The 24714-nt window shown below is 44.2% G+C and overlaps 2 protein-coding genes across 2 annotated transcripts in view; both read left to right on the top strand.

Annotated features, from left to right (window-relative positions):
- The window catches only part of Mpp4 (MAGUK p55 scaffold protein 4), a 44795-nt gene extending 42098 nt beyond the window's left edge, over window positions 1-2697 (top strand). The window contains exons 18-19 of the mRNA XM_051154532.1: window positions 351-485; window positions 2479-2697. Coding sequence (XP_051010489.1) covers window positions 351-485; window positions 2479-2697 — 354 coding nt within the window. The remainder of the gene's footprint in view (window positions 1-350; window positions 486-2478) is intronic.
- Window positions 2698-4321: 1624 nt separating this feature from the next.
- Tmem237 (transmembrane protein 237) lies at window positions 4322-24321 on the top strand. Its single transcript, XM_051153866.1, has 13 exons — window positions 4322-4442; window positions 6330-6361; window positions 6878-6888; window positions 8374-8430; window positions 10201-10338; window positions 14196-14313; window positions 15198-15355; window positions 17653-17776; window positions 18043-18234; window positions 19419-19492; window positions 20522-20612; window positions 21554-21675; window positions 23797-24321. Exons 1-13 carry the CDS (start codon window positions 4410-4412, stop codon window positions 23856-23858), a joined length of 1212 nt encoding a protein of 403 aa, XP_051009823.1. The 5' UTR covers window positions 4322-4409; the 3' UTR covers window positions 23859-24321.
- The last annotated feature ends 393 nt before the right edge of the window (window positions 24322-24714 follow it).

The raw sequence follows: 24714 nt of genomic DNA, 5'->3' as shown, positions 1-24714 counted from the left end.
GTAGCTAGTCATATCCAGAAACAGGGCCAGTACTCCAACTTAATTTTGAATTCTAGGACCGTATTTATTAATGAAATGTTTAGATGTTATAATTGAGACCACAGGGGCACACGAGATTGTGATCCCATTGACTATAAGAAGCTAGGACTTCTGTTTTTAATTTTTAAAAACTGTATACTGTATATGTGAAAGTGCTTGTGTAGAAGCCAAGGGAGACAGCTCTCCTCTACTGTGGCCTGCAGGGACCGGGCTGGGCTCCTCAGGCTTGATTGGCAAGTGTTTCCACTAGCTGAGCCATCTTGCTTGCCCACTTTTGTTTTTTAAATCGTGCACTTAATTTTCCCGCGCAGGATATTCAACTGACTCGAACCTATGACCTGAAACCCTATGTCATATTTATTAAGCCACCTAACATGAGCTACATGAAGCAGTCTCGGAAGAACGCTAAGCTTATTACTGACTACTTTGTGGACATGAAGTTCAAGGTAAGTCAAGTCAGAATCATGGGACTACTTGCAGTCATGGCTAGGTGGAGAGTGGTCAGGTGGGCCTGGGCTGGGGACCTTTCATTCTTTTCATCTTCATTTGACCCTCTCCCTCAGGAGCTCTCCAATTAAATGGTTTAAAAAAATAAAAATCACTGTGATTTCCACAGATTCCTTTGAAAGCTTTGTGGATTCTTTTTTTTTTTCCAAGACAGGTCTTCTCTGTGTATCCTTGGCTGTCCTGGACTCCCTTTGTAGACCAGGCTGGCCTTGAGCTCACAGAGAGCCAACTGCCTCTGCTTCCCGAGTGCTGGGATTACAGATGTGCGCCACCTGCTGGCTGAAGGTTTTAATAGGTAATGTCTTTACAATTTATCCTTTTTCAGCCTGGCACTGGTGGTGCGCACCTTTAATTCCAGCGCTCAGGAGGCTGAGGCAGGTGGATCTCTGTGAATTTGTTTCAGGATAGCCAGGGCTACACATAGAAACCATGTTGAAAAACAAAACAAAACAAAAAGACTCCGAAACCCACCACCAACAAAACCCCAACAATTTACCTTTTTTATTAGATGTCATTTACAGATATTAAAATAAGGGTTAGTAAACACTGTGATTTTATTTTTTCTTAGCTTAGCAAAAACAACAAGAAACAAACCCATAAGTCACAATTTGCAAAGCCAAGCAAATTGTTGTTTGTATATTTAAAATTACTTTTACTTAAATACTTATTTTTAAAATGCTGTACTGGGTATATCTCATTTATAAAATATTTCACAGAAAATGTTTATTAATGATGATACAAAAGAAGAAAGCCAGGTGAACTTATTGTAGGTGTTTTTCCTTTTATGTGTGGATATGTGTATTTAGATACATATTTATATTTTAATATGTATTCATTCATTAGTCTACCTGCACACCAGAAGAAGGCACCAGATCTCATTATAGATGGTTGTGAGCCACCATGTGATTGCTGGGAATTGAACTCAGGACCTTTGGAAGAACAGCCAGCGCTCTTAACCTTTGGGCCATCTCTCCAACCCTTAAATACATATTTACATTAAACCTACTTTAGACATTATAAGCCACAGCACATGACTTACTAAGGTGTATAAATCTTTAGTGCAAAGCTCAGTGAATTTTATTTATGTACTCAGATAATCGTCATCCCCCAGACATTGCAGCCGTGTGTGTGTGTGTGTGTGTGTGTGTGCGCGTGTGTGTGTGCGTGTGTGTGTGTGCATGTGTGTGTGTGTGCGTGTGTGTGTGTGAACAAACAAGATCCACTGTCTTGGGCCAGTGAAATGACTCACTGGTAAAAGGTACTTATCACCAAGCCTGATGACATTTGATGCCCTAAGACCCATATGGTGTGCTCTTACCAGTTGTCCTTTGATTTTGCACACACACACACACACACACATACACACACACACGAGTAAATAGATGCAAACTTTTAGAAATGAATTACTATATTAAGTGTACAGTTCAGTCGTATTGACTACATTTATATTGTTGTGAAATAGAATTTTTGCCTTGAAAACTAAATAAAAATATGACTGCTAAACAAATCTGCATGTCCTTCTAGCACGGCGGCCATGCTGATATCCAGATTGTTCGTTTTAGGATGTCCTGGCAAATCAAGCCTAAAGCACCCTTATATTATCCCTTATCTCTACGTATTTTTCTTTTCATACTTTTCAATTACCATGGGCACGAGTGTATTTTCTAAGTCTTTGAGGCTTTTAAGTGTGTGTCCTTGTTGGGTGTGGTGGCACACACCTGAAACCTCAGCACTTGGATGAGTCGGGAAGACCACAAGTGTAAAGTCAGCCTGGGTTACACAGCAAGACTCTGACTCAAAAATCCAAAATAAGGAAAAAGGAGGGGAGAGGGAGAACACAGAGTTTTTATAAACAGCCTCTCACAACTGTCAGTAGAACACCTTGGTGTCTTATCACCTGTGCCATTCATACTTTTTCCATCTCTCCTGAAGGATGAAGACCTACAAGAGATGGAGGAGTTAGCCCAAAAGATGGAGAGTCAGTATGGGCAGTTTTTTGATCACGTGATTGTGAATGACAACTTGCAGGGTGCATGTGTCCGGCTGCTGTCTGCCATACAGAAGGCGCAGGAGGAACTGCAGTGGGTGCCGGAAGCCTGGGTGTCCCCTGGCGACGCGTCTAAAGTCTCCCATTTAAAACTGGAGGCTTAGTGTTGTGTCCAAAAGATGCAGAACAGCAGCTGCCATCGAAAACAGCAATATTCAATCCATTAGAACAGCAACCGTGAAGTGCAGCAGTTCATTCTACGGCTATAAGTACCACTGTATAATTATATGGAGCTACTAATTTGGCTCTTTAGCAATTTTTCTGTTTCCCCGTATGAGCTAATGGTAGGAACGTGAATTATGTTAAGTCTCTGAATGTGAGAATATTCCTGTGAGAAGTACAGATTTCAGATGGTGTTTGTAAGATTTAGCTTGTAAAAGTCCCTTTCAAATAAACCAGACAACAGTTAATGACGAAAATGTACTTTACTTTGTAAGACATTTTATTTTTACAAAAGCATCTAGTTGACCAACTCAGTGAGAATGGTTAACGCACACATCTTATAAGGAAACCTATGACACTGTTACTTCCAAATCAGCGAAGGGCAATGCACTGGTCCTGGAGGCCTGTCTATGAGCAAACTCCAAAACAGGGACGTTGGGAGAGACTTCCAGTGGTCCTCCCTGCACCCACGTCTGTTCATCTCTCTATATCCACACTCCTCTCCATTCTACCTATTTTTAACTATAAAATGATTCAAAAAGCTTGTTCTTTCTTACAGTGAACACACACACACACACAAAACAAACGTGGTGAAAATGAAGTCGTTTCCCATGATACTTATGTGAGCAGGGATTTGTGCACAGGTTGTGGTTGCGAAAACTTTTTTTGAGAACCCATTTTTTACAATGTCCGGTGAAGAAACTATCAGAACTGCACATAAAAATTACACTCCTAGCAGAGAGGCCCAGTGTGCGCACGCCTGTGATCCCAGCACTCGGGAGGCAGAGGCAGAGTTAGAAGGAGAAACTTGGTCGTGAAAAATCAAAAAAGCTGCACTCCTAGGCCAGCAGGGTATCTAGGAATCTGGGCCCGCCAGTGAAAGAGATCCTCTCTACCCAGCTGTTGGGATCGCCCTCCTGGCAGCGTCCTGGCAGGCTGGAACCAGGCCATGGGGTGGTAGCCTCTCCAGGCTCCGCAAAGCCGCCGCTGCCGCCGCCTCCCGCAGGTCCCCGGAGGCCCAGGCGTCACGGGGAGCTGGCCTCGGGATCGGACGGTTGCGCCTAGGGAGCCCCGCAGGAAAGCATCATGAGGGTCGACTCGGGGCCTCCGCTGGAGGAGGGCCATGCGGTGAGCGATGGGGGGCGCATGACCCAGAGTGGGGGAGGATAGGGAGGTGCCCTAACCAGCAGGGAACACCGCCGAGCCACGGATCGGGGGACAGCTCTACCCGCGGGGTGCAGCGGGGCCGGGTCGGTGCGGTAACTGCCTCCTTTTCCCAACTGGCAGAGTCCAACCCAATAACCCAGCGCCTTAGTCTGCGTTGCCATGACAACATCTCCCTGCGAAGCCAGGTGGGGTGTTTGCCATCCCCCGCGCAAGCCTAGATGACCTCCCTGGAAACTGTGGGTGAACCCCCTCCACTCCTGGACGTCCGCCGACGCTCAGGCTTTCTCATTAAGCTTAGTTTGAAGGGACCAGGCCGGGTACGGTCTCGGTCACCCCAATACTTCCTGCGCGAGAGGTGGGGGCGCTCGGGGCCCAGCAACCCGGGAGGCAGGCGCAGCCCGATGACGCTCTGCGCCTGCGCCTGGGAGGCGGGAGCGGGCGAGTGCGGTGCGGTGTCCTGCGCTCTGCCAGGGCCCCTGGAGACGCGATGGGGAAGAAGCAGGTGGTTGGCGATCCTCAGGTACCGTTGAGCTGCTGGGACTTAACTTGAGACGTCCTGTTCTTGAGGGGCTTAGAGTTGCAGTTTCTAGATGGGCGAGAGGGGTCGTTTTTGCAGGACTTTTGAAATACCAAGTGGACTAGGTCCACTTCGTAGCATCTCGAGAGCAGTAGCGCGTTCGTAGGACCACCATTCTTTCCTAGCCGTCTTTTTTGACTGCTGGGTAGCATTGGGACATCTTTCAGTTTCCTAACTTTGTAGCATTTTCACGAATCTGTTTGAATGAATACAACAGTGGATTGCTAAATGGGACAAGCAAGAGTATCTAAAATGTAAGCCTTTGCAAGCAGTGCCTTCTATAAGCAGCGCGAGACAGTTGGGATGTTGAATTGACTTCTAGGCACCGCTGACAGTATTCAGTTCTTTTTAAAAGATTTATTTGTTTTATGAGTGTTTTGCCCGCATCTATCTATGTGCACCACTCGTGTGCCTGGTGCCCACAGAAGCCAGAAGGGCTTGTCCGTTTTCCTGCAACTGGCTGTGAGCTGCTTTGTAAGTGCTGGGAACGAATCCCGGGTGCTCTTAAATGGCCAAGCCATCTCTTCAGTACTTACTATTCTGTTTTGAAAGATTTCAGAATGCTTCTTAACTAATGCTTCCTGCACTTGCAAGCATGACTTTTCTTAGGTAGAGGAGTATAAGTTATACCCCACCCGCCAATACTTTCTGTTCTAAAATATGTCTTCTATTTCTAGTTAAGGTAACTTTTTAAAAAGCATGTTACTTTGTGGTGTGAAACTTTAGTTGGCTTCCTACTTAATAAAGCAAAACCCGTATCTGCCCTTGGTCTGCAAGGACCTAATTAACCCGGCTTCTGCCTTCCTGTCCCTTGTCACTGAGCTCTAGTCTTGCGGCTCTTGTTTTACCTGGAGCATTTCGTGCCCGTGCCTTCTTGAAAGCCTTAACAGTTGCTCCTCATTTCCTGCCATTTTGGTTCCTTTATCACGAAGGTCTCAGCTCAAGTAACCTCAGAGAGACTTTGCGTAACTAAAGTAGTACTTTTCATTCCCCATATATGGTTGTCATATCTACGCACACGTGTATGGGACGGTCTAGTTTTAAATGCATATGTAACACTGTCTTCCAATACTTAACCACTAATGGGAGGTCTCTGAAGGGAGGTGAGTTGTGTTTCGGTCACAATAGGCCAGACTGGTTGGCTGACATGTAAAAAGAAAAAAATTTCACATGTGTTGGGGGATGGTCTGATGTATTTTGGTGCTAATTAATAAAAAGCCATCCCACCTGGGCAGGGCAAAGGAGGTAGGCGTGGCTAAGGGTCCCGGGCTTGGGGGAGAAAGACAGAAGACTCCTGGGAAGAAGGAAACCCGAAAAGAGGGAGAGGAGAAGGAAGATGTCCATGGGTTAGAGGGAGGGAAGCACGTGGCCGGCATTAATGGGGATGTGGCCCAGATGAAGAGCATTAGCAAGTATGAGGGATTATGGACGGAAGGTAGCTTGATAGAAATTATTAGAGCCAGATGGCATGGGAAGTAGTTTAGGAGGATTGATATCTGTCCTGCCCCAGGTACTAAGGCTATTTTAAAATATAACAAGTGTCTGTGTCTTGATTGATTGCTAGCCAGGCATACTGATAATACAGATAATTAAATACAACACACGGGTTGTAGAAATGACAGAACAGCTCAGCAATCAGCTTGCGTCATCACCTCCCAGGTTTCACTGATAAACAGATCTAAAAGGTCTGAAGATAAGTACTGATCCATTGAGTCACAGCTGAGCAGTGGGCTTTTAAAAGAGTCGCTTTTTTGGTACTTGACATAAGTGAAGGAAAGATGCACCCAGCTTTTATTGATGAGGTTTTTGCTTCCCCCCCTACTTCTATAGCGTCCTCCACGAGCCCTTCCACCTGTGCCAAGGTAAAAATGGTTTAGTCATTTCATTTTTTTTTTAAAAGAAAAGTCTTCCCAAAAAATTTAGAGACAAAAATTGAATTTGAGTCATGAGAATAATTGTTACAAGTCATTATAGAAAAGCCTTAACCCAGCATCATGAGAATATTGGGTGTGTTGTGAATGTGCTAGCTTTCTTTGGGCCAGAATTCTTCCGAGGCCCCGTGTGTGTGTGTGGGAATAGTTCTACTAGAGTGTTAGCTGATTATAAACCCTGGCAAAGATAAGGTCTTAATCTGCTTAGTCCCTTTAATTAATAGACAGTAGAGAATATGTATTTGTGCTTTCAAAATATTTTTAGTAGTGCTATTAAACAACATACTACTTACAAATAGGAAGTTAGTTTATAAACTAGCAGACAGTATACAAAAGCTAGTTATAATGATGTAAGTCATTTTCAGTCAGACAGTAAGATAGATATCTAATTAAATTTCTTTCTTCCTTTTTTCCCTCCTGACTAAATTTGATCGGGGCCATGTGAAGTGCTATTCAAGGTGAGTTAGTTTACTATTAGTGAAAAAAAAAATCCTAAATGTAGCATTTGGTGTTCTAAAGTAAGTGTGAAGATAAGTATAGTGGCACATACCTCTAGTTCTGGTTCTGGGCAGGCGGAGGCAGGGAGGCTGTGAGTTCAAGTCTTCCCTAGACCGCATAGGGGGAAAGGCAGGATCTGGGGACAGTGGCTTACACCTGTAGTCCCTCACGTACAGGCCGAGGGAGGGGCCAGCATGGGTAACGGTCACTCCTTGTCTCATTGTTATTATTTTATTTGATTCCTTAGTTCTACTTAGAATTGAACCTGAATGTCTGGTCTATACAGTTACAGTACCCACTTTTATCACAGTTTCCCGTGACTGCCATTGTAAAGTTATGTGTGATATACAGTAGATTGCTGTTCGCAGTCCCCAAAGTATAACCCTTGACTTGCTTATAGCTCTGTAATAGACTGTACTCATCTCTTCTCCTTTATTCAAGGTAGGCAAGGCTTTGCTACACTAACAACTTCACAATTTTTATTCACTTAATATCTTGCAAGTTTGTTAGAAATAATACAAGATTGGCCCAGCACACACACACACACACACACTCACACAAACACATACACAAAATAACTAAATGTTAAGTTTTTTTTTTTCCTTTGAAGAAAAAACTCAACTAGGTTAATTGCAGAGTGCACTGGACAAGAGTCCAGAGCAGTTGTCTTTGTGTGGTGAGACCGAGGCTGCTTTTGTCACGTGGTTCTGCCATCCTAATATGTAGGATGTGCAGCTGGCACAAATGTGACACATGGCACTTCTCCCATCTAAGTACTGACGGGGCGTCACCCTGCTTGGCACCTTCAGTGTTGCCAGAATGAGTCTAGAGCGTACCTCAGTGCCAGGCACAGGACCAGGTGGACATTTCTTCTTCTTTCTTTTTTTCTTTTCTTTTTGAGACAGGGTTTCTCTGTGTAGTCCTGGCTGTCTTGGACTCACTTTGTAGACCAGGCTAGCCTCGAACTCACAGTGATCCACCTGTCTCTGCCTCCAGAGTGCTGGGATTAAAGGTGTGCACCACCACTGCCTGGCTTTTTTCTTTTCTTTTTTTCTTCTTTTAGGTTTTTGAGACAGGGTTTCTCTGTGTAGCCCTGGCTGTCCTGAATTTGCTTTGTAGAGCAGGCTGGCCTTGAACTCATGAAGATTCACCTGCCTCTGCCTCCCAAGTGCTGGGAATAAAGGTGTGTGCCACCACACTGGGCAAGGTAGACATATCTTGAGCGCACTTGGTAAGTCACAGTTGTAAACAACACTGAGCAGCAGTTTACCACTGACACCATGCTGTGACCAGCAGTGGCTGGCTTTGGCCTCCTCGGTTTCTTACTTTTCCTCCTCTCATAGGCAAACACTGGTTGACTCCAGAGAAGGGAGGGAAGAGCCTTCCTCACCGGAAGTTGTGTTCCAACTGACTCTGCCTTTGTGGTTGTCCTTTTTGTTTTATAGATGATATTCCGCTTAGTCACCCTAAGAAAAAGAAATCCAGAATGAAAAGCACACTAGGTAAGATGCTGTGTGTGATGGGAGGTCACAGGTTTCCCAGGACCCTTAGCATGGTCAGCATCACAAATTACAGAAGTTCTAGGGCATGAGATGCTGGACACAGAGGTCAGGGCCATGTGTTCAGAGAGGAAAGTCCTGTGACTCTTGTGCTTAGTGTTCATGGTAGTTCTGGGCTCTTCGGGTCTTTGTCCCTAGATAACAAGTGGTTTGGAGCTCCGCTCGGCTCTGGACCCATGAGCACACGATGGATTTAGAGACCTGGGATTCTTAACTTCCCATTCTAGGTTAGAGTGAGACCCCGAAGGCAGGGTCGCATCACCCATGTCTTCCAGCTTTAATCACAAGCAGGCCCATGAATGCCTGTTGCCTAACGGGTAGCCCTGGATGGCCTGGGAGTAACTCAGACTCAACACATGGAGAACTCATCAGTTTTTGGTTTTCATTTTTTCCCCAGTGGGCTTGATGTCTTAACTTTACTCTTTCCTTAGTCCCGCTCACAAGCCTAAAAGGTCTGTGCAGTGTTGTTTTGTTTTCTTGTAAAAAAAGGAATCGTTCTATAGGTACTGCCTTGGCTCGTTATAGAGCATTGTAGGTATTCCTAAGTAGTGACTTTGCCTTATTATAATATGATTTAATCTAACTCAATATCATTTAATTTACTTAAAGATTTCATTCCAAGGAGTGTTGTAGTTCTGCATACAGTCGTAGGTGGTAGGGCAAAGGTTAAGCAAGGATTGCTAGCAATGGGAGGATTTGTACTGTTGATAATATGGGTTCTGAGCTGGGTGTGGTAGTGCATATCTATAGTCACAGCACTCGGGAAGGCAGAGGCAGGCGGATGTCTGTGAGTTCCAGGCCAGCCTGGTCTATAAAGCAAGACCAGGACAGCCAAGGCTACACAGAGAAACCCTGTCTCTAAAACCAAAAAAAAAAAAAAAGGGGGGGGGGGTTCTGTTAACTTGCCTTCAAGGAAGTTTCTGTTATTTTCTGCCATCATAAAGATTGGGAGTGTCATCTTCTCTAAATCCCTAACAAAACATGACAATGTCAGTCATTAATTCAGCGAATTATTTTCTACGTGCATTTCTCAGCCATTTTTCCCAGTGCTAGGAGAACCCAGGCCCTCCCTACAGGCTGTGCACATGGTCTCCCACTAACCTGCATCTGGAGACCAGACTTAGCCTCCTCTAAACACTAGCGAGGCTGGCAATATTCCCACCCCCCTTGTTTTTCAGCTTTTCTTTTTCTTTTGCAAGGAGTAGCAGTAGGCAAGAGAACATCATCAAGAATGATTCAAATTTCCCAAATTATGTTGAAATTTGGTTAAAAGATTTCATTGGGGGGGAAAGTTGAAACTCCTAAGTGATCTGTTAATGATTCCCGATGACGTCACCATGTGCTGACTGACTGTGAAGGAATAGACTGTAGAGGCGGACACAGTTCTTAGGGCAGGGACAAAAGTGATGTCTGTGGCAGTTTTAATTTCTTTGCACCTTGTTGAGTGTTCTGAATGCCCTGAGGCAATCTCCCCTCCGTTATGTTGGTCTTCTTTTGAGCCTTCCTCTTTTCCTCAGCTTTCCTATTTCCAAGTTTATTTCTTTTCAGCATAAAGCCCAAAGTTAGAGGTGAGGGGCGTGAAGTCGTTATTGAGGCACACTTGAGGAAAGAGAAGGCGTTGATACGCAGAAAGCAGTGCAGGTACCCTTGTCCCACCTTTCTAACTCAGCGCTCTCTGCTCAAGTTGACACCTTTGCCCCTGTCCTCCTGTAGCTACGTCTTCTTTGGAAAGCCCTGCTGAGCCTGTTGCTGCCAGGCGGTCTGAGAGCAGTGAGCCACCAGCTGCAGAGCCCAAGGCGTACCCAGAGGCTGCTGGTCAAAGGAGACAGAAGAAGATAAGACCACCTCCTGGTACGTGAGGGCACCAAGGTTAGGCTGTGACAGAGCCTGTGGTTCTAAACCTTGTGCCTGTAGGCAGATTCTGGCTTTCTTCCTTAAAATACCCACCACTTCAGCCCCAATGATGCAGACCCCTGTTCAGGCCTCTTTGGTCATGTATATGTAGTATATGAGAGGAAAAGGAAAAATAAATAAGTAAAAAATTAGGCCTGAAGCAGGAAGCTCAATCTCAGTGTGTGCAAGAATTTAGCAAGTGAATTGGACATCTCAAATGAGGAGGGTGAGTTTTGTACTAATAATTGTCAAATAAAGCAACAGCCACCATTTATTGAGTATCTGTTATTCAGGAAGTGCTCTCAATGTAAACAAGGATGTGTGTGTGTGTGTGTGTGTGTGTGTGTGTGTGTGTGTGTGTGTATCAAGTTGGCGATGCTATTTGTTTTTTTAAATCTGAAAATCTAGTGTTGAACTGCACACAGTTCACATACCTGTAATCCCAGCACTTAAAAGGCTGAGTGAGGCAGGAGGATTGCAAGGTGTAGGATGGCTGCATAGTGAGTTTCTTGTCTCAGGAAAGACCAACATACACAACTGAAGTGCAGTGTTGATGGGAACCGGTCACTCATGCAGTAACAGGAGCATAATTGCCTCAGCCTGTCCCGATGTCTCGGGGTAGAAGCAGCTACAGAAATTGATACAGTCAACGGATGTTAGGCCAGAAGTAGACACAGGTACCCACCAGAGCACTGTGATCCTGGCCAAAAAAGCCCAGTGTAGCTAAGTCAGTGTGGAGCAAGTGCAGGTTAGGAGGATAGGATAGTTCAAATGAACCAGGGTCCTGGGAAACCGTCTGCAAAGTGTTGCTGAGTCAGCAACAGCGATTATAAAACAGTACGCATTGAGGGGGGTCTCACTTTTACAAAAATATACTTTATTCATTTCCTGTGGCTGCTGTGACAAGTTGCCATATGCTAGGAGACTTCAAACAACCAACTTTTGTTTCTCCATGGTTCTAAAGGATAGAAGGCCAAAATCAAGGCGTCCACGAGGCCAGCCAGACTACCTCCAGAAGCTCTAGGGAGGTGCCTTCCCTGCCCCTCGGGACTTCTGGCAGTGGTTGCTGGTCTTTAGCATCCTTGGTAGTGGGCGCCTAACGCCAGGCTCTGCCCGTCTCCAACTTTTTCATTGTGTCTGTTTCCCCAATCCTCTTTGTGTAAGACACTAGTCATTGGATTTGGGGTCCATCCTCACCCAGCACAACCGCATCTTAACTTCTTTGTGTCTATGAATACTCCATTTACAAGTAAAAGTGATGTTGGCAGCTTCTGGGGTTTTTGACTTGCATACGTGTTTCTGTCAACATAGGTCTCAGCACACATACACAGTGAAAACACTGGAAAACTTAGTAGTGCTAACAGGGATTAGATTTTTTTTCTTTTAACAGGGAAGAACAAAATGAATTTTTTTCTTCACACATTACTTTTATAGTAATTAGAAAAGGACAGTGGACTGTCTTTATTAACATAAAACAAAGGGAAGGAGTAAATACGAGGTTAGCTGTGCACTCTTAACACAAATTAGCCCTTGAGGAGACTCTAACACGAAGCGTTTTCCCTGAGTGATTAATTACTGCGTTCCTGGAGAGCAGCAGGGACTGGTCATAGAGAAAGACTCCGGGAGCAGAGCAGCAGGAGTGAGAAGCGAGGAGAACACAGCGCAGTTCTGGGAGGCACCGGAGTGGGTGCCACAGTGCCTGGGACACTGGAAGGGCAGAAGGAAAGCCCCGATGACACCCATGAGCTGGGCTCGCTCGATGCAACCTACTTAATCACCCGAATTAGATGGACATTGATGAAAGCAAGGCTTTAATCATGTGTTCAGGATACAGATTTGAGAGTCGAGATGACACTAATTCCTAGTTTGTGAAGAGTTATCTGTATGAAGATGGCTTAGCCATTTTCAGAAAGTTCTGGGGCCAGCTGGCTGCCGTGGCATGTGCCTGGCTTCTCATTACTTTTGTGGCTGAGGCAGAAGGACCATGTGGGCCAAGTAGTAACACCCTGTCTCAAAAAGGCAAAACAAAAGAAGAGAAAAAAACAGAAACCAAAAACCAAACCAACCAGCGAAAAGCCCAAAGTAAAAAACAAAGCCACCGAGAAGAGTCAGACCAAAGGAGCTTGGTCCATGGGAAGCTGTCACTGCCGTTCTCAGATGCACTCAGCCCTGCGGGGCCCGTGCTTTAGTGCTTTCTTTTCTTCTGAGACAGGGTGTTGGGTAGCCCAGACTCGCCTCGCTGTGTAGCTGAGGGTGGGCCTGACCTTGTGATCCTCCTTCCTCACCACCTCTGGCTGCTGGGTTACAGTCTCCACACCTGGTTTTTGCAGTGCTGGGGACCGAACCCAGGGCCTTGTGCATGCTAGGCGAGCACTCTACTGGCTGAGCTACGTCCGTCCTTCTGTAGTCCTACATTTTTAGGACTTTAAAGCTCTGGTTCTTGCTTTGTTTGACTGAGAATGACCACTGTGTACTGTTCTACCTAATTGTCTTTCTAGCCTAGGCTTTTTTTTCCCCCTAAAACAGAATTTGAGGTGTTTCGTCCATCTTGGGGAACTAGTATTTTCAGATGGGAAGAAAGCTAGTGGCTAGATGACCCCGTAGTTGACTTGTTTGAACTTAAAGGCTCCGCTGGGTGGAGACAAGGTAAGGCCGTATGACCGAGACCTCTGCACTCTTAGAAAGCCTGCTTGTCTGATGGGCCCATTGCTTTGGGAAACTTGGACGATAAACAGTTCCTCATACTCAACACAAAACCGTACTAGCCTGTAGGGGTGGCTCACTGTGCCTTTGTGCCTGTGCTCTAATTTATGGTGGGCACGTGCTTCCCTTCTGGGACTCTGAGAGTTTGGTGACTCTTAGTTTGTGTAACTAGTGTAACTAGTTGTCAGTAAAACCCTGGGTGCTGAGTCTCTAGTCAGCTTCCCTGCAGAAACTGCACCTCCTGCGCTGTCAGCACTTGCTGCTGGACTAACAGGCACTGTTTGGTTCCACTGATGGAGGACTGTTGGGCACTGGGCCTGTTTCTCTTGGGTCGGCTCCATGACTGGTTCCTTTTGCTGATTTTGGTTTTGTTCTTTTCCTGGACTAAACTGTAATTGTGAGTGTGATAACTTCTGCATCCCGTGGGTCCTGTCAGCAAGTTCCCAAAGCTGGAGGTGCTACGAATCTGGGGAGAAGTGTTTTGGTTTGTTGGATGTTGCTTGAGACAGGCTCTCACTATGTGGCCCTGGCTGGCCTGGGGGTTTACTATGTAATCCAGGCTGGCCTCAGATTCACAGAGATCTGCCTGTCTCTGCCTTCTGAGTACTAGGATTAAAAGCATGCACCGTCACACTGGCCAACTTTTTCAGTAAAATAATTCTACACTAGCTGGGCATGGTGGCATATGCCTTTAATCCCAGCACTTGTGGAGACAGAGGCAGGCAGATCTCTGTGAGTTCGAGGCCCGCCTGGTTTATAAAGTGAGTCCAGGACAGCGAAGGCTACACAGAGAAACCCTGTCTCAAAACAACAACAACAAGATGTACACTTCTGTACTTTAAATATATAATGTCAAGTTTTAATGCCAGCCAATATGGGAAAAAATTAAGAAATCTAATCCTAGCTGGGCATGGCGGTTTAAGGTTAACCTGATCTACATGGGAAGCTACAGGACAGCTGAGGCTTACATAATGACACCCTGTCTCACCCGATTACACTGCCTTTAGAAAAGAGATGGGTCCAAGTGGAAGTCTTCACGTTCTCTTGTCTCACAAAAGTTGTGTATTGCTTTTATTTCTACCTTGTGATCATGTGAAACATCTTATTTTCAGAGTTGGAGACTCCCTTCACTGAAAAGCCGTCTGCTCCATCTTTACTAGAGAATGAAAATGGCATTGACGTGGAGCCCCGTGAGGAGGCAGTGCTTCCTAAACCGCGAAGGAAGGCAAAGTAATGGTCCACTCACCATTCGAGCTAGTCCTCGGAGCTAGTGCAGGGGTTGAATTTAGAGATCCCAAGTAGTAGCTCCTCACTGGGTCTTAGAAGTTGCTGGGTAAGTAGGGTTACAGCAATGAACCAGCATGATAGAAATTTGACAAGACTAGAACACTAAAAAGAAAAGAAGAGTGTACAGAAATAGCCTATCTCTAAATCACCATTAGGCAGAGTATTTTCATATAAGTTGTCAAATGTGAGAGAAAGATTAGTCACTAAAGAGAAGGTGTGATTGTTTTTTCATTTAATGGAATTTGAAGTATTTTATAATAAGCATCACCACTGTGTTTTCATATAGGAAATTAGGTCTCCTATAAAATACAAGGGCATACTTTAAAAATATTCTGCAAGTTATATAACATTAATGTTTGTACTTAAAAATGACTCTACAATCAATAGTTACATTTAGAATTTTATAATTTTTAAAAAGATTTATTTATTATTATGTATACAGTGCTCTGCCTGCATGTATACCTGCAGGCCAGAAAAAAGCACAAGATCTCATTATAGATGGTTGTGAGCCACCATGTGCTTGCTGGGAATTGAACTCAGGATCTTTGGAAGAGCAGGAAGTACTCTCAACCTCTGAGCCATCTCTCCAGCCTAGAATTTTATAATTTTATGTGAGGAGAAATCTAGTCCAGCCAATGACTTTTCTAGATGAGATAACCGAGGTCCACAGAAATGTGGGTACTTAATAACAAATCTATCTGAGTAGACAGCATATCTTTTTTTTTTCTCACTCCACGTTCAGCACTCTTTCCATTATAGTCATGGGCAATTTATTATGTGGGTCTTTAGGAATTATCAGTTTTTCTGAAGATTGTCCTTGATTTCAGGAGAACCCAGCCAGCAGAACCACAGTATGCTAATGAGCTAGGAGTAGAAGAAGAAGACATAATTACCGATGAGCAAAGCACCGTAGAACTGCACTCTAGGTTTACGGCACCCACTGGAGTTAGCCAGCCTGTCGGCAAAGTGTTTGTGGAAAAAGGCCGTAAGTAATTTCTTGTTTTGGAATAAAATTGCTCTAAATATTGTACATGGATTATAGTTTTGATGGCCCATATGAAGGAAATAATAAAAAATATCAATGCAAATTGACACATAAAACTAATCATTACACGATTTTTTTTCCAACTGGATTTTCTATCTATCTGTGTTTGTTTGTTTGTTTTTAATTGAAAATATATATATTTTTCAAAACAATACATTCTGATTTCAGTTTCCTCTTCCCCAGCTCGGTATAACACTTAAGTAACACCCCCTGCCCTCTTTGAGACAGGATCTCTCTTTGGGCTGGAGCTCAGCAAACTAGACTAGCTGGCCTTTGAATGCTGGGACTCCAGGCATGGCCAGCTGCATAGCAGTTTTAAGTAGGCTCTTGGGATTAAAGGCGGGTCTTTGTGCTTGCAAGGCAAGGAGTCTGCTAACCAGGCCGCCCCTCACCCTCCACATTCTTTTTCAGAGCCATGTGACCCAGTCAATCTTACTCTTGTTTCCTTTAGTGTAAAAACTTTCCTATTTGAGTAACTGATAATTTTTGAGAAAATTAATTACTCTTTCGTCCTTTAAAATATCTGTGCAATGGGTTTTGTGAGGGTAACTGAAAACGCAGTCTGGTCTGCTCCTGGTCCAGTCCTAGATCTCTGCCCTACAGAAGAAGCCGCCCAGCCACACTGCAAGTGTGACGTCCCACTCCCACTCCCAACCTCAGAACCTTGTGAAGTGCCCCACTTCTTCCCTCCAGGACAGAAAGCTGGGCTGCACACTCCAACATCTCCCCTAGAATTCTAAAGACTTTCTTCAAATAGTAGCTTGCCTTGATAGTTTAAATATTTAAAACATGATTTATTTTTAAAAACCTATTTATTTTTTATTTTATGTGTACGAGTGTTTTGCCTATGTGTATTGCATTTGTATCTTGTGCCTACAAAGATCAGAAGAGGGCATCTAATCCTCGGAACTAGAATTACAGTGGCTGTGAGCCACTATGTGGGTGCTGGGAACTGAACCCAGGTTCTCTGCAAGAGCAGCCAGTGCTCTTAACCTCTGAGCCATTTCTCTACTCCAAAACATTCTAATGTTAATATACCTAAAGTCTTTAAATTACTTTTATAGACTGGCATGCTAGAGGCTTTTAAATTTAATTCTGAGTTGGAAGTTTATTGTTGTATTTCATTAAGTACAGTTAAAGTATTAAATACAGTTGATTTCTAAACTTGTTATTTTAACATCAGCTTTGGGTTGAGAGGAAAGCTTATTGGCATTGCTTTTTTTTCCCTTTTATTTCTTTCATTCATTTATTTATTTATTTTGATTTTTCAAGACAGGGTTTCTCTGTGTAGCCTTGGCTATCCTGGACTCACTTTGTAGACCAGGTTGGCCTGAAACTCACAGAGATCCGCCTGCCTCTGCCTCCTGAAGTGCTGGAGTTACAGGGGTGTGCCACTGTGCCTGGTTGCATTTTTTTTTTTTTTTAAGTTGAAGAAATTATGTCTAAGCGGCCAAAGGTAAAAGAAAAAGAAAAGTCATAGTGAAGGATAATTCTTAAGAGTACAAAAAATGAGCTGGGTGTGGTGACACACGACTTTAATCCCAGTACTCGGGAGGTAGAGGCAGGCACATCGCCGTGAGTTCGAGGCCAGCCTGGTCTACAAAGTGAGGATAGCCAAGGCTACACAGAGAAACCCTGTCTCAAACAACCAAAATAAATAAATAAATAAATAAATAAATAAATAAATAAAATTCAACCTTACTGTCATGCCTCCTTTTAATTTTTTTTAGGCATGTGTACTTTGTGTGTGATATAGATGAGTGACACACACGTGAGTTCAGGATAACTTTGTGGAGTCGGTTCCACCCTTCTGCCTCTGTGTGGGTCTAGGGACCACGCTTAGGTCAGCAGGCTTGGTCTGAGGCAGCCCTTTACCTCAGTAGCCATCTTGCAGGTTCCTTTTTTTCTTCTAAGATTTTATCTTTTATTTCAATTAATTATATGTTGTGTGTGAATCTGTGTGTGGGTATGTGAATGTATGTGCAAGTCCTTGTGGAGGCCAGAGGTGCCAGATCTCCCTGGACCTGGAGTTGCAGATGGGACCTGAACAAAGGCTCCTATTCTTGATCACTTTTACCCATGGAGCCCAGCGGCCTGGAACTCCGGCCCTGCTGCTGGTGCTCCCTGTGCTGGGGCGACAGGATCGCACTGTTAGGCTAGCCGAGGCTCTTACATGCAGAATGGGTTCTTTCTGGCTAGCCGTTAGTAATTGTGTTCTTTCCGCTCTGCACTCCCAGGGAGATTTCAGGCGGCGGATCGTTCAGAGTTGATAAAGACCACAGAAAACATAGAGATGCCGATGGACATGAAGCCATCTTGGACCACCCGTGATGTGGCTCTTGTGGTGCACCGAGCTTTCAGGTGGCCTTCTGTTGACATTCATTAAGCAAGTGGCCTTCTGTTGACATTCATTAAGCAAGTGTTAATTGGATTTCACTATGTAAAACAAAAGGAAAAGTCTTGGCCATTTCATACGTTAAACAAAATTAAAATGTTATATGGATTTGTTTTTGTAGACGTTCTACTTGTTCTTTTCATAATATATTAAATTGTATTATATTTGAAGAGATTTTAAAAATACGTTAGCATTTTCTTTTAGTGGCTGACACATAACTTTTTGTGTGCAGGATGGTCGGTCTGTTCTCGCACGGCTTCTTGGCTGGCTGTGCTGTGTGGAACATCGTTGTGATCTACGTTCTTGCGGGAGACCAGCTGTCTGACCTCCCCGGCCTTCTGCAGCACTACAAGCCCTTGGCATACCCGTTCCAGAGCCTTCTCTACCTGCTTCTGGCGTTAAGTACAGTTTCGGCATTTGACAGGTGAGGCTGGTGACCGCGGGGCCTTCTCCCCTTCCGTCCTGTAGAAATGGTGAACAAAATGTGTCGCGAATGCTGACTTTCCCAGATAGATCGAGAGGATACTAACGCTGTCAGTTTTTAAACCGGCCTTTGGGTTAGCATGGCCTTGTCTCGGCTTCACTGTGTCTGCAGAGACCCTGATTCCAAGTGATGTCACCTTCAGACCTTCACCACTTATTTTTGGGGAACCGAAGTCAACCCTATTTTTGGAAACTCACCAGGGCTGGAGAGACAGCTCTGGGTAAAGAGGCCTGCCGTCCTGAGTTTGCTACCCAGGACCCCATGGTGGAAGGAGACAGCTGACTCCTACAGTTGTCCTCTGCCTCCACATGCACACCATAGCTCGAGGTGTGTGCACGCGTGTGTGCGTGCGCACGTGCCCATGTGTATACACTCACCTGCCCACATTAAGTAAAATCATGCACACGCGCGTGCGCGCGCGCACACACACACACACACACACACACACACACACACACACACACTTCCTAGTTATTGTCACAGTTTGCTTCTCTGTTTCTGTGGTAAAACCCTGAGCAAACCACACCCACAGCAGGAACTCAGCAGGGCGGGGACCTGGAGTCGAGAGTAGTGCCACCTGCCCCAGGGATGCCTGCCCCAGGGATGCCCGCCCCAGGGATACCTGCCCCTGGGATGCCTGCCCCAGGGATGGCATCACCCACTGTGAGCTGGGCCCTCCCGCATCCATTTGAGAAAATGCTCCCATAGACTTGCTCCCATAGACCTGCCTACAGGCCAATCCTATGGAGTCATTCTCAGTGGAGTTTCCCTCAGACTCTAGCCAGTGTCAGGTTGACAAAAAGCAGCCCGCACTGCAGCCTAACAGTCTACCGGGGGGGGGGGGGGGGGGAGGAGGAGGAGGGTAATGATTTTGCAGATTAGGGTTAAATTGTTTATTTGTGTGTTGTAATACTAAATAGTCTTCCTGTTAGACTTGTTTTTCCATGGCCTTTCTAAATATGGTAGATGGTCTTTCATGTTTAAGGTTAAACTTTAGCTTCTTAGAGACTGGTAAGGGACGGCGGCCCTGCTGCCGGAGAGTAGAGAAGGGAAGCTGGCGGCGAGGGAGGTAAAGGTGTGCTGTGTTCCAGCCGCAGTGACAGAGCTTTCACGTCTCATCCTAGGACCGACTTTGCTAAAACATCAGTAGCAATCCGGAATTTTTTGGCCCTGGAACCAACAGCTTTAGCTTCTTTCTGTAAGTAATACTTACTTTGATAACTATGTTAAATCTTTAATTAATGGGTTGATTGTTTATACAGTGGTCTGCCCGCAAGGGTGCCTGCACGCCAGAAGAGGGCAGCAGATCTCTTCAGAGATGCGCCACCATGCGGTTGTGGGATTGAACTCAGGACCTTTGGAAGAACAGACAGTGCTCTTAACCTCTGAGCCGTCTCTCCAGCACCTACTATGTTAAAATTGAGGAACAGTTCTGTCATTTTGAATCAAGAAAACTATTTTACAGAAGTTTTATATTATTTTTTCTTATAAGCCATTATTTACAGATCAATGAATTTGCAATTTAAATCATGGTAAGAGTAATTTTGATAGCACTCTCTTTTAGCTCTCATTTTGAGGCAGGATTGCTTACGTAGCTCAGTCTGGCCTTGAACTTCCTGTGTGAGGCTGAGGATAGCCTTGAACTCCTCATTCTCTTTGCTGTCCCTAAGTGCTGGGATTTGCAAGCCTGCACCGCTGTGCCTGGATTACAAGTGATTCTCATTACAAGTCATCTAAACGACTTTCAGACGTTGAATTTATACGTGAGGTCCTGGGTTTAACGTCCTGCACCCAAAATAACAAGTACAGGTTGTTGGCCTTCGTACCTATCTAGCTTTTGTGTGTTTAACTTGCCGTTAGGCTGACGTGACTGGCATGGCCAGTTAGTAATGCGTACCACTGTTTGTATTTCTGGCAGTCTACAACACATCTTGTTGTAGGTTGTAAGGATTTTATTAAAGCTGGTTTCAGGACCTTGGACAACTCATTTAATTTCTTAAAAGACCTTCTAGGCTCCTTCTCGCCAGTTCTAATGATCAGGTGGTGCCCGTCTGTTACACTCTGTACCATAGTCATGCCTAAGTAGTAAAAAATTGCCGATTGAAGTTAAATGAATTTCTTTTGCATAATCATTCACCAAAGTGTGGATTATTTTGACCTTAAAGGACTTATAAATTCAGTATAAGCAGGAGTTAACATGATTTGTAATTTCACTTTTTCTTCTCAGTGTACTTTACTGCTCTTATACTTTCTCTGAGTCAACAAGTGACAAGTGACAAAATCCACCTTTACACACCTTCTGTTAATGGGAGCCTCCGGTAAGAATTCATAGTAATATTAGCAGTTGTTATGGTAACAGTAGCAATGGGGGTGGGGGTAATGATACCTTTCCATATTTTCAGCCATAGATCATAAAAAGGCCACATTTCTGTTTATAATAAGCCAAGAGAAGAAAATACCTGTTCTGTTGGCTAATGGATAATGACCTTTTTATATCCTTGCTTTTTTTTTTTTTTTTTTTTTTTTTTTTTTTTTTGGTATGTAGTTCAAGTAACTCAAACTCCTTATGTAGCTGAGGCTGGCTTTGAACCCCTGGTCATACTGCCTGTACCTCCTAAGTGCTGTGATTACAGGCACAAGCCACCACACCCAGCTCATACCTGGATTTCTACATGAAGTATCTTCTTTTCAAACATATTTTTAACTCTTCAAGTCATTGTATGGTGGACTGGAGGTGCTCTCTGCCTTTACTCCAGGCCGAGAGCCAAATACCACAGAACGGTGGTGGAGAATAGAGCCCAAGAAATGGCTAACGCTAGGAAGACAATGCAGAAGAACTGACATTCACAGATGAGTGGCCAGCTGCTGGGTTGACCAGATGGCTGAAAGTCCAGTCTAAATGAATGGTAGTCTATTTTGAGAGAGTGGATAGAAATGGGCTAAGAGAGAAAGAAGTTTGTCAATTGAAGAATATTGCCATGACATTGTAAGGGAAATTGTTGGGACTCTTGCGGGGAATACTTACCTGGCTTTCACACGGGTGTGCAGAGGGTGTGTTTAGAGTTCGCATGGCTTTGGACTCTACAGGCGAAGGCAGGGTTTCTTCTGTTGTTGTTTGCTTGTTGTAGGAGCACCATACTTTATTTCCTACTTGCTATTCTCTGGGAGAGGACTGCTTTTTCAAAGTTTAGAAAATAGTTAACATTTGGGCATGGGAGCAAGAATGAAGGCATTTCTAATGAGCCTTTCTCTTCTCCAGGGCAGCAGAAGTTGAGGAACAGATTCTTATGCCCTGGATTATAGTAAATCTGGTGGTGGCCCTTCTGGTTGGATTAGCCTGGCTCTTTCTGTCTTACAGGCCAGGCATGGATCTTAGTGAAGGTATAAACTACAAGATATAAGTGTGTTGTGGTTTCTTTCATAATAATAATCATCATCATCATCATCATAATAATAATAATAATAATAATAATAATAATAATAATAATATAAATTTAAAATAAAATACTAGGACAATGAAAACAACCAGGTCTCAAAACGACAGAAGAGACAGGGAGGACCTAGGGAGTTGGAGCCTGGTGCCACTCCTGAGGGTCCTTGTCCTTCTGGAAGGTGTGCCTTCTGGCACTGCTCAGATGCTGCTGACTCTGCTTTCGTCACACTCAGTCTTCTTCCCTTTGATGAAGGCAGCTTCATCAGTATGGCTCTGTCACACGCTAGTGAGCCTCATCTCCTCATCTCTCTGTCACACGCTAGTGAGCCTCATCTCCTCATCTCTCTGTCACACGCTAGTGAGTGAGTCTCCTCATCTCTCTGTCACACGCTAGTGAGCCTCATCTCCTCGGTGCAGGCTCTTGTTTCATCATTTCACAGTGTTTTCTTTTTTTACCTTTCATGTGCCCAGTGCCCAGTGCCCAGTGAGGTCACTAATCCCTAGACCCAAGGCTCTTTCTAGAACACTCAAAGAAGAACGCCCCTGGTAGCAGACAGCTGGTGCATCAGCAAATGCTCCAGGACATCGGTACCCGAGTGATGTGGTACTTCCTTGACAGGGCTTCCACATTTTCACCCATTCACCCCTGAACACTGTAGTTACAGCATTTCCACCCTTTCTCTCCCCCTCTAACTCCTCCCCTGTCCCTCCTTCCAAATTTGTGACCTTATGTACATTTTTGTTACACTTATAGATGTAAAAATATGTATAGAAGGGTATTACATAAATACGCAGCCTATTGGGCCCAGTTGTGTTTTCCATATGTCTGTGTTACCATTGTACAACAAGCCAGAATATATTCCTATATATTTGTTCAGGAATGCATGTTTCTGCACTGTGAGTCTCGTGCTGTTCCACTGGTTACCCTGCTGCTTTCTTCAGTTTGCTGTATCTTGGGCTTTGGGCCTGGGCAGCTGGTCAGTTGTCCGAGGGCTTGTTACGCAAATGCGAGGCACTGAATTTAGATTTCCAGGACCTGAGACCTGTGACATGCATCGCAGCACAGGAGGCAGAGGCAGGGGTACCCCTGAGCTTGCGGCCAGCCGGGCCGGCCGGGCCAGCCGAGCTGACAGGATCCTGCTTCACTGAGAGTCCCTGTCTCAAAAACAGTGTGGGGAGTGACAGAAGAAGACACCTGACACCAACCTGTGCTGTCTACATGTGTGTGCACACACGCATACAAACCTGTGCATACTACACATCTATTCATACACAAAATGTTGCACATTGTGTATTTTGCTGTTTTTTTTTTTTTTTTTTTTCACGAGATACAGTTTTGGACATTCAAATAATTTTTTAATCTAATGTCTTATATCTGAGGACTTTTATTTTCTGTATTTTTAAGGTTTCCCTTTTTTATATTTCTTAGCAATTTAATAATGAGTTCTATTTCTTTGTGAAATAATAGTTTCGTTATGAAAATGTCAACTGGCGGCACTCTGTATCGCTGCTGGGACTGACTACTCCTGGCCGTCTTGTGCCGGCTTCTGTCTCCATCATACTGTGTATAATGCATAGCGAGAATTCCAGGAACCTGCTGCCTTTTAAGGGTATAATCTAAAAAGTGAAAACAAAATGACGTCATACCTAGCTCATTGGGTCTTCTGGGGGTGAAATGGGGTAGCCTAGTAAAGGACACACAGTGTGAGTTCTGGATCCTTCCACTTCTCCCCTGCATTTTAAAACTACCTGATCTTTAGAGATTTAGCTCTTCTAATGACCCTAGTTGACTTAATTTTCTTGGTAAGATGTGTTAGGTTGTCTTATGTGTTATGTGTATTTTATTTGTAAGAGGTTTATAATAAATTTAAAACTTGAATTTCTAAAATTATAGAACATGTGCATTTGCTACTAGCTTAGCTTTTAGATTAAAAACTCCCTGAATAATTCATTCTTGTACTTGAGTACTGTGCCTGAATCAGTATTTCAGCAGACGGTGGCTAAGCTGCACAACTATTTGAGGAGCCAGGGAAATGGTTTAAGTATAATATGTTCATTTTCTTCTCCAGAGTTAATGTTCTTCTCTGATGTGAACGAGTACCCTGACAAGAGAATCCAAGCACCCTCATAGCGCCGACCCCTTCGCCTTAGTAAAGGCCTGGGAGCACCCCAAGAAAGGAACCGCCGAGTCTCCACCACAGTAACCATCCGTATTTCCCCACTTGTGTTTTCAAGTGTATTTTTATAAGATATGTGTGTGTATTTATAATTGAGCTTTTGTTATATGATGCTGAAATGCTTCTGGAGATTATGAAAAGTGTCTAACTTATATCTGGTCTTTAATAGCAAACATTACGCTCTGTTGTTACCACCTTAGTGGTCCAGGAGATAAGGGGCCGAAGGAAGCAGCTGAAAGCGCTTGTTTCCTGTTCTCTCCAGTCTGCTGTGTTCATAATCATTATCTAAAAAGCACCAATGTAGAAAAGCCTTAACTCCAGGGTTAAAAGGTATACATCATGTTTGAATGTAAGTCTAGAGACTAGGGAAGAAAGGAAAATGCCCTTGTTTTATATTTTGACGTCTCCTCATTGAACACACTGTAGCATAGAATTCGTGTTTTCTGAACCTGGCTAGTGTTGTGTATCATGTAATAATTATGTTGTCATTTGAATTGAAAGATATTTTACTTTACAGCTAATAAGCAAATATATCTCTTTGAGAATGTTTATAAACTGAAGGTGTTTCCTTTTAAAAATCTGTGCCATCTGGTTGTACATCAGAGTCACATAGGGAGCTTTGGAAAAACATCTGTAACAGCTAGGCGTGGTGGTGTGTGTCTGTAATCCAGCACTTGGGAAGTGGACACGGGAGAATCAGGAGTTCAGTGCCCCCTTCAGCCACTCAGCAAGTTCAAGTCTAGGCTGAGCTACATGAGAGCCCATTTCAGAAACCAAAAACAGCAACAACAAACTCAAACATAGCATGAG

This window comes from Acomys russatus, chromosome 12, assembly GCF_903995435.1.
Source record: "Acomys russatus chromosome 12, mAcoRus1.1, whole genome shotgun sequence".
Taxonomy (NCBI): Eukaryota; Metazoa; Chordata; class Mammalia; order Rodentia; family Muridae; genus Acomys; species Acomys russatus.
This window is presented reverse-complemented; position numbering and strand designations above follow the sequence as displayed.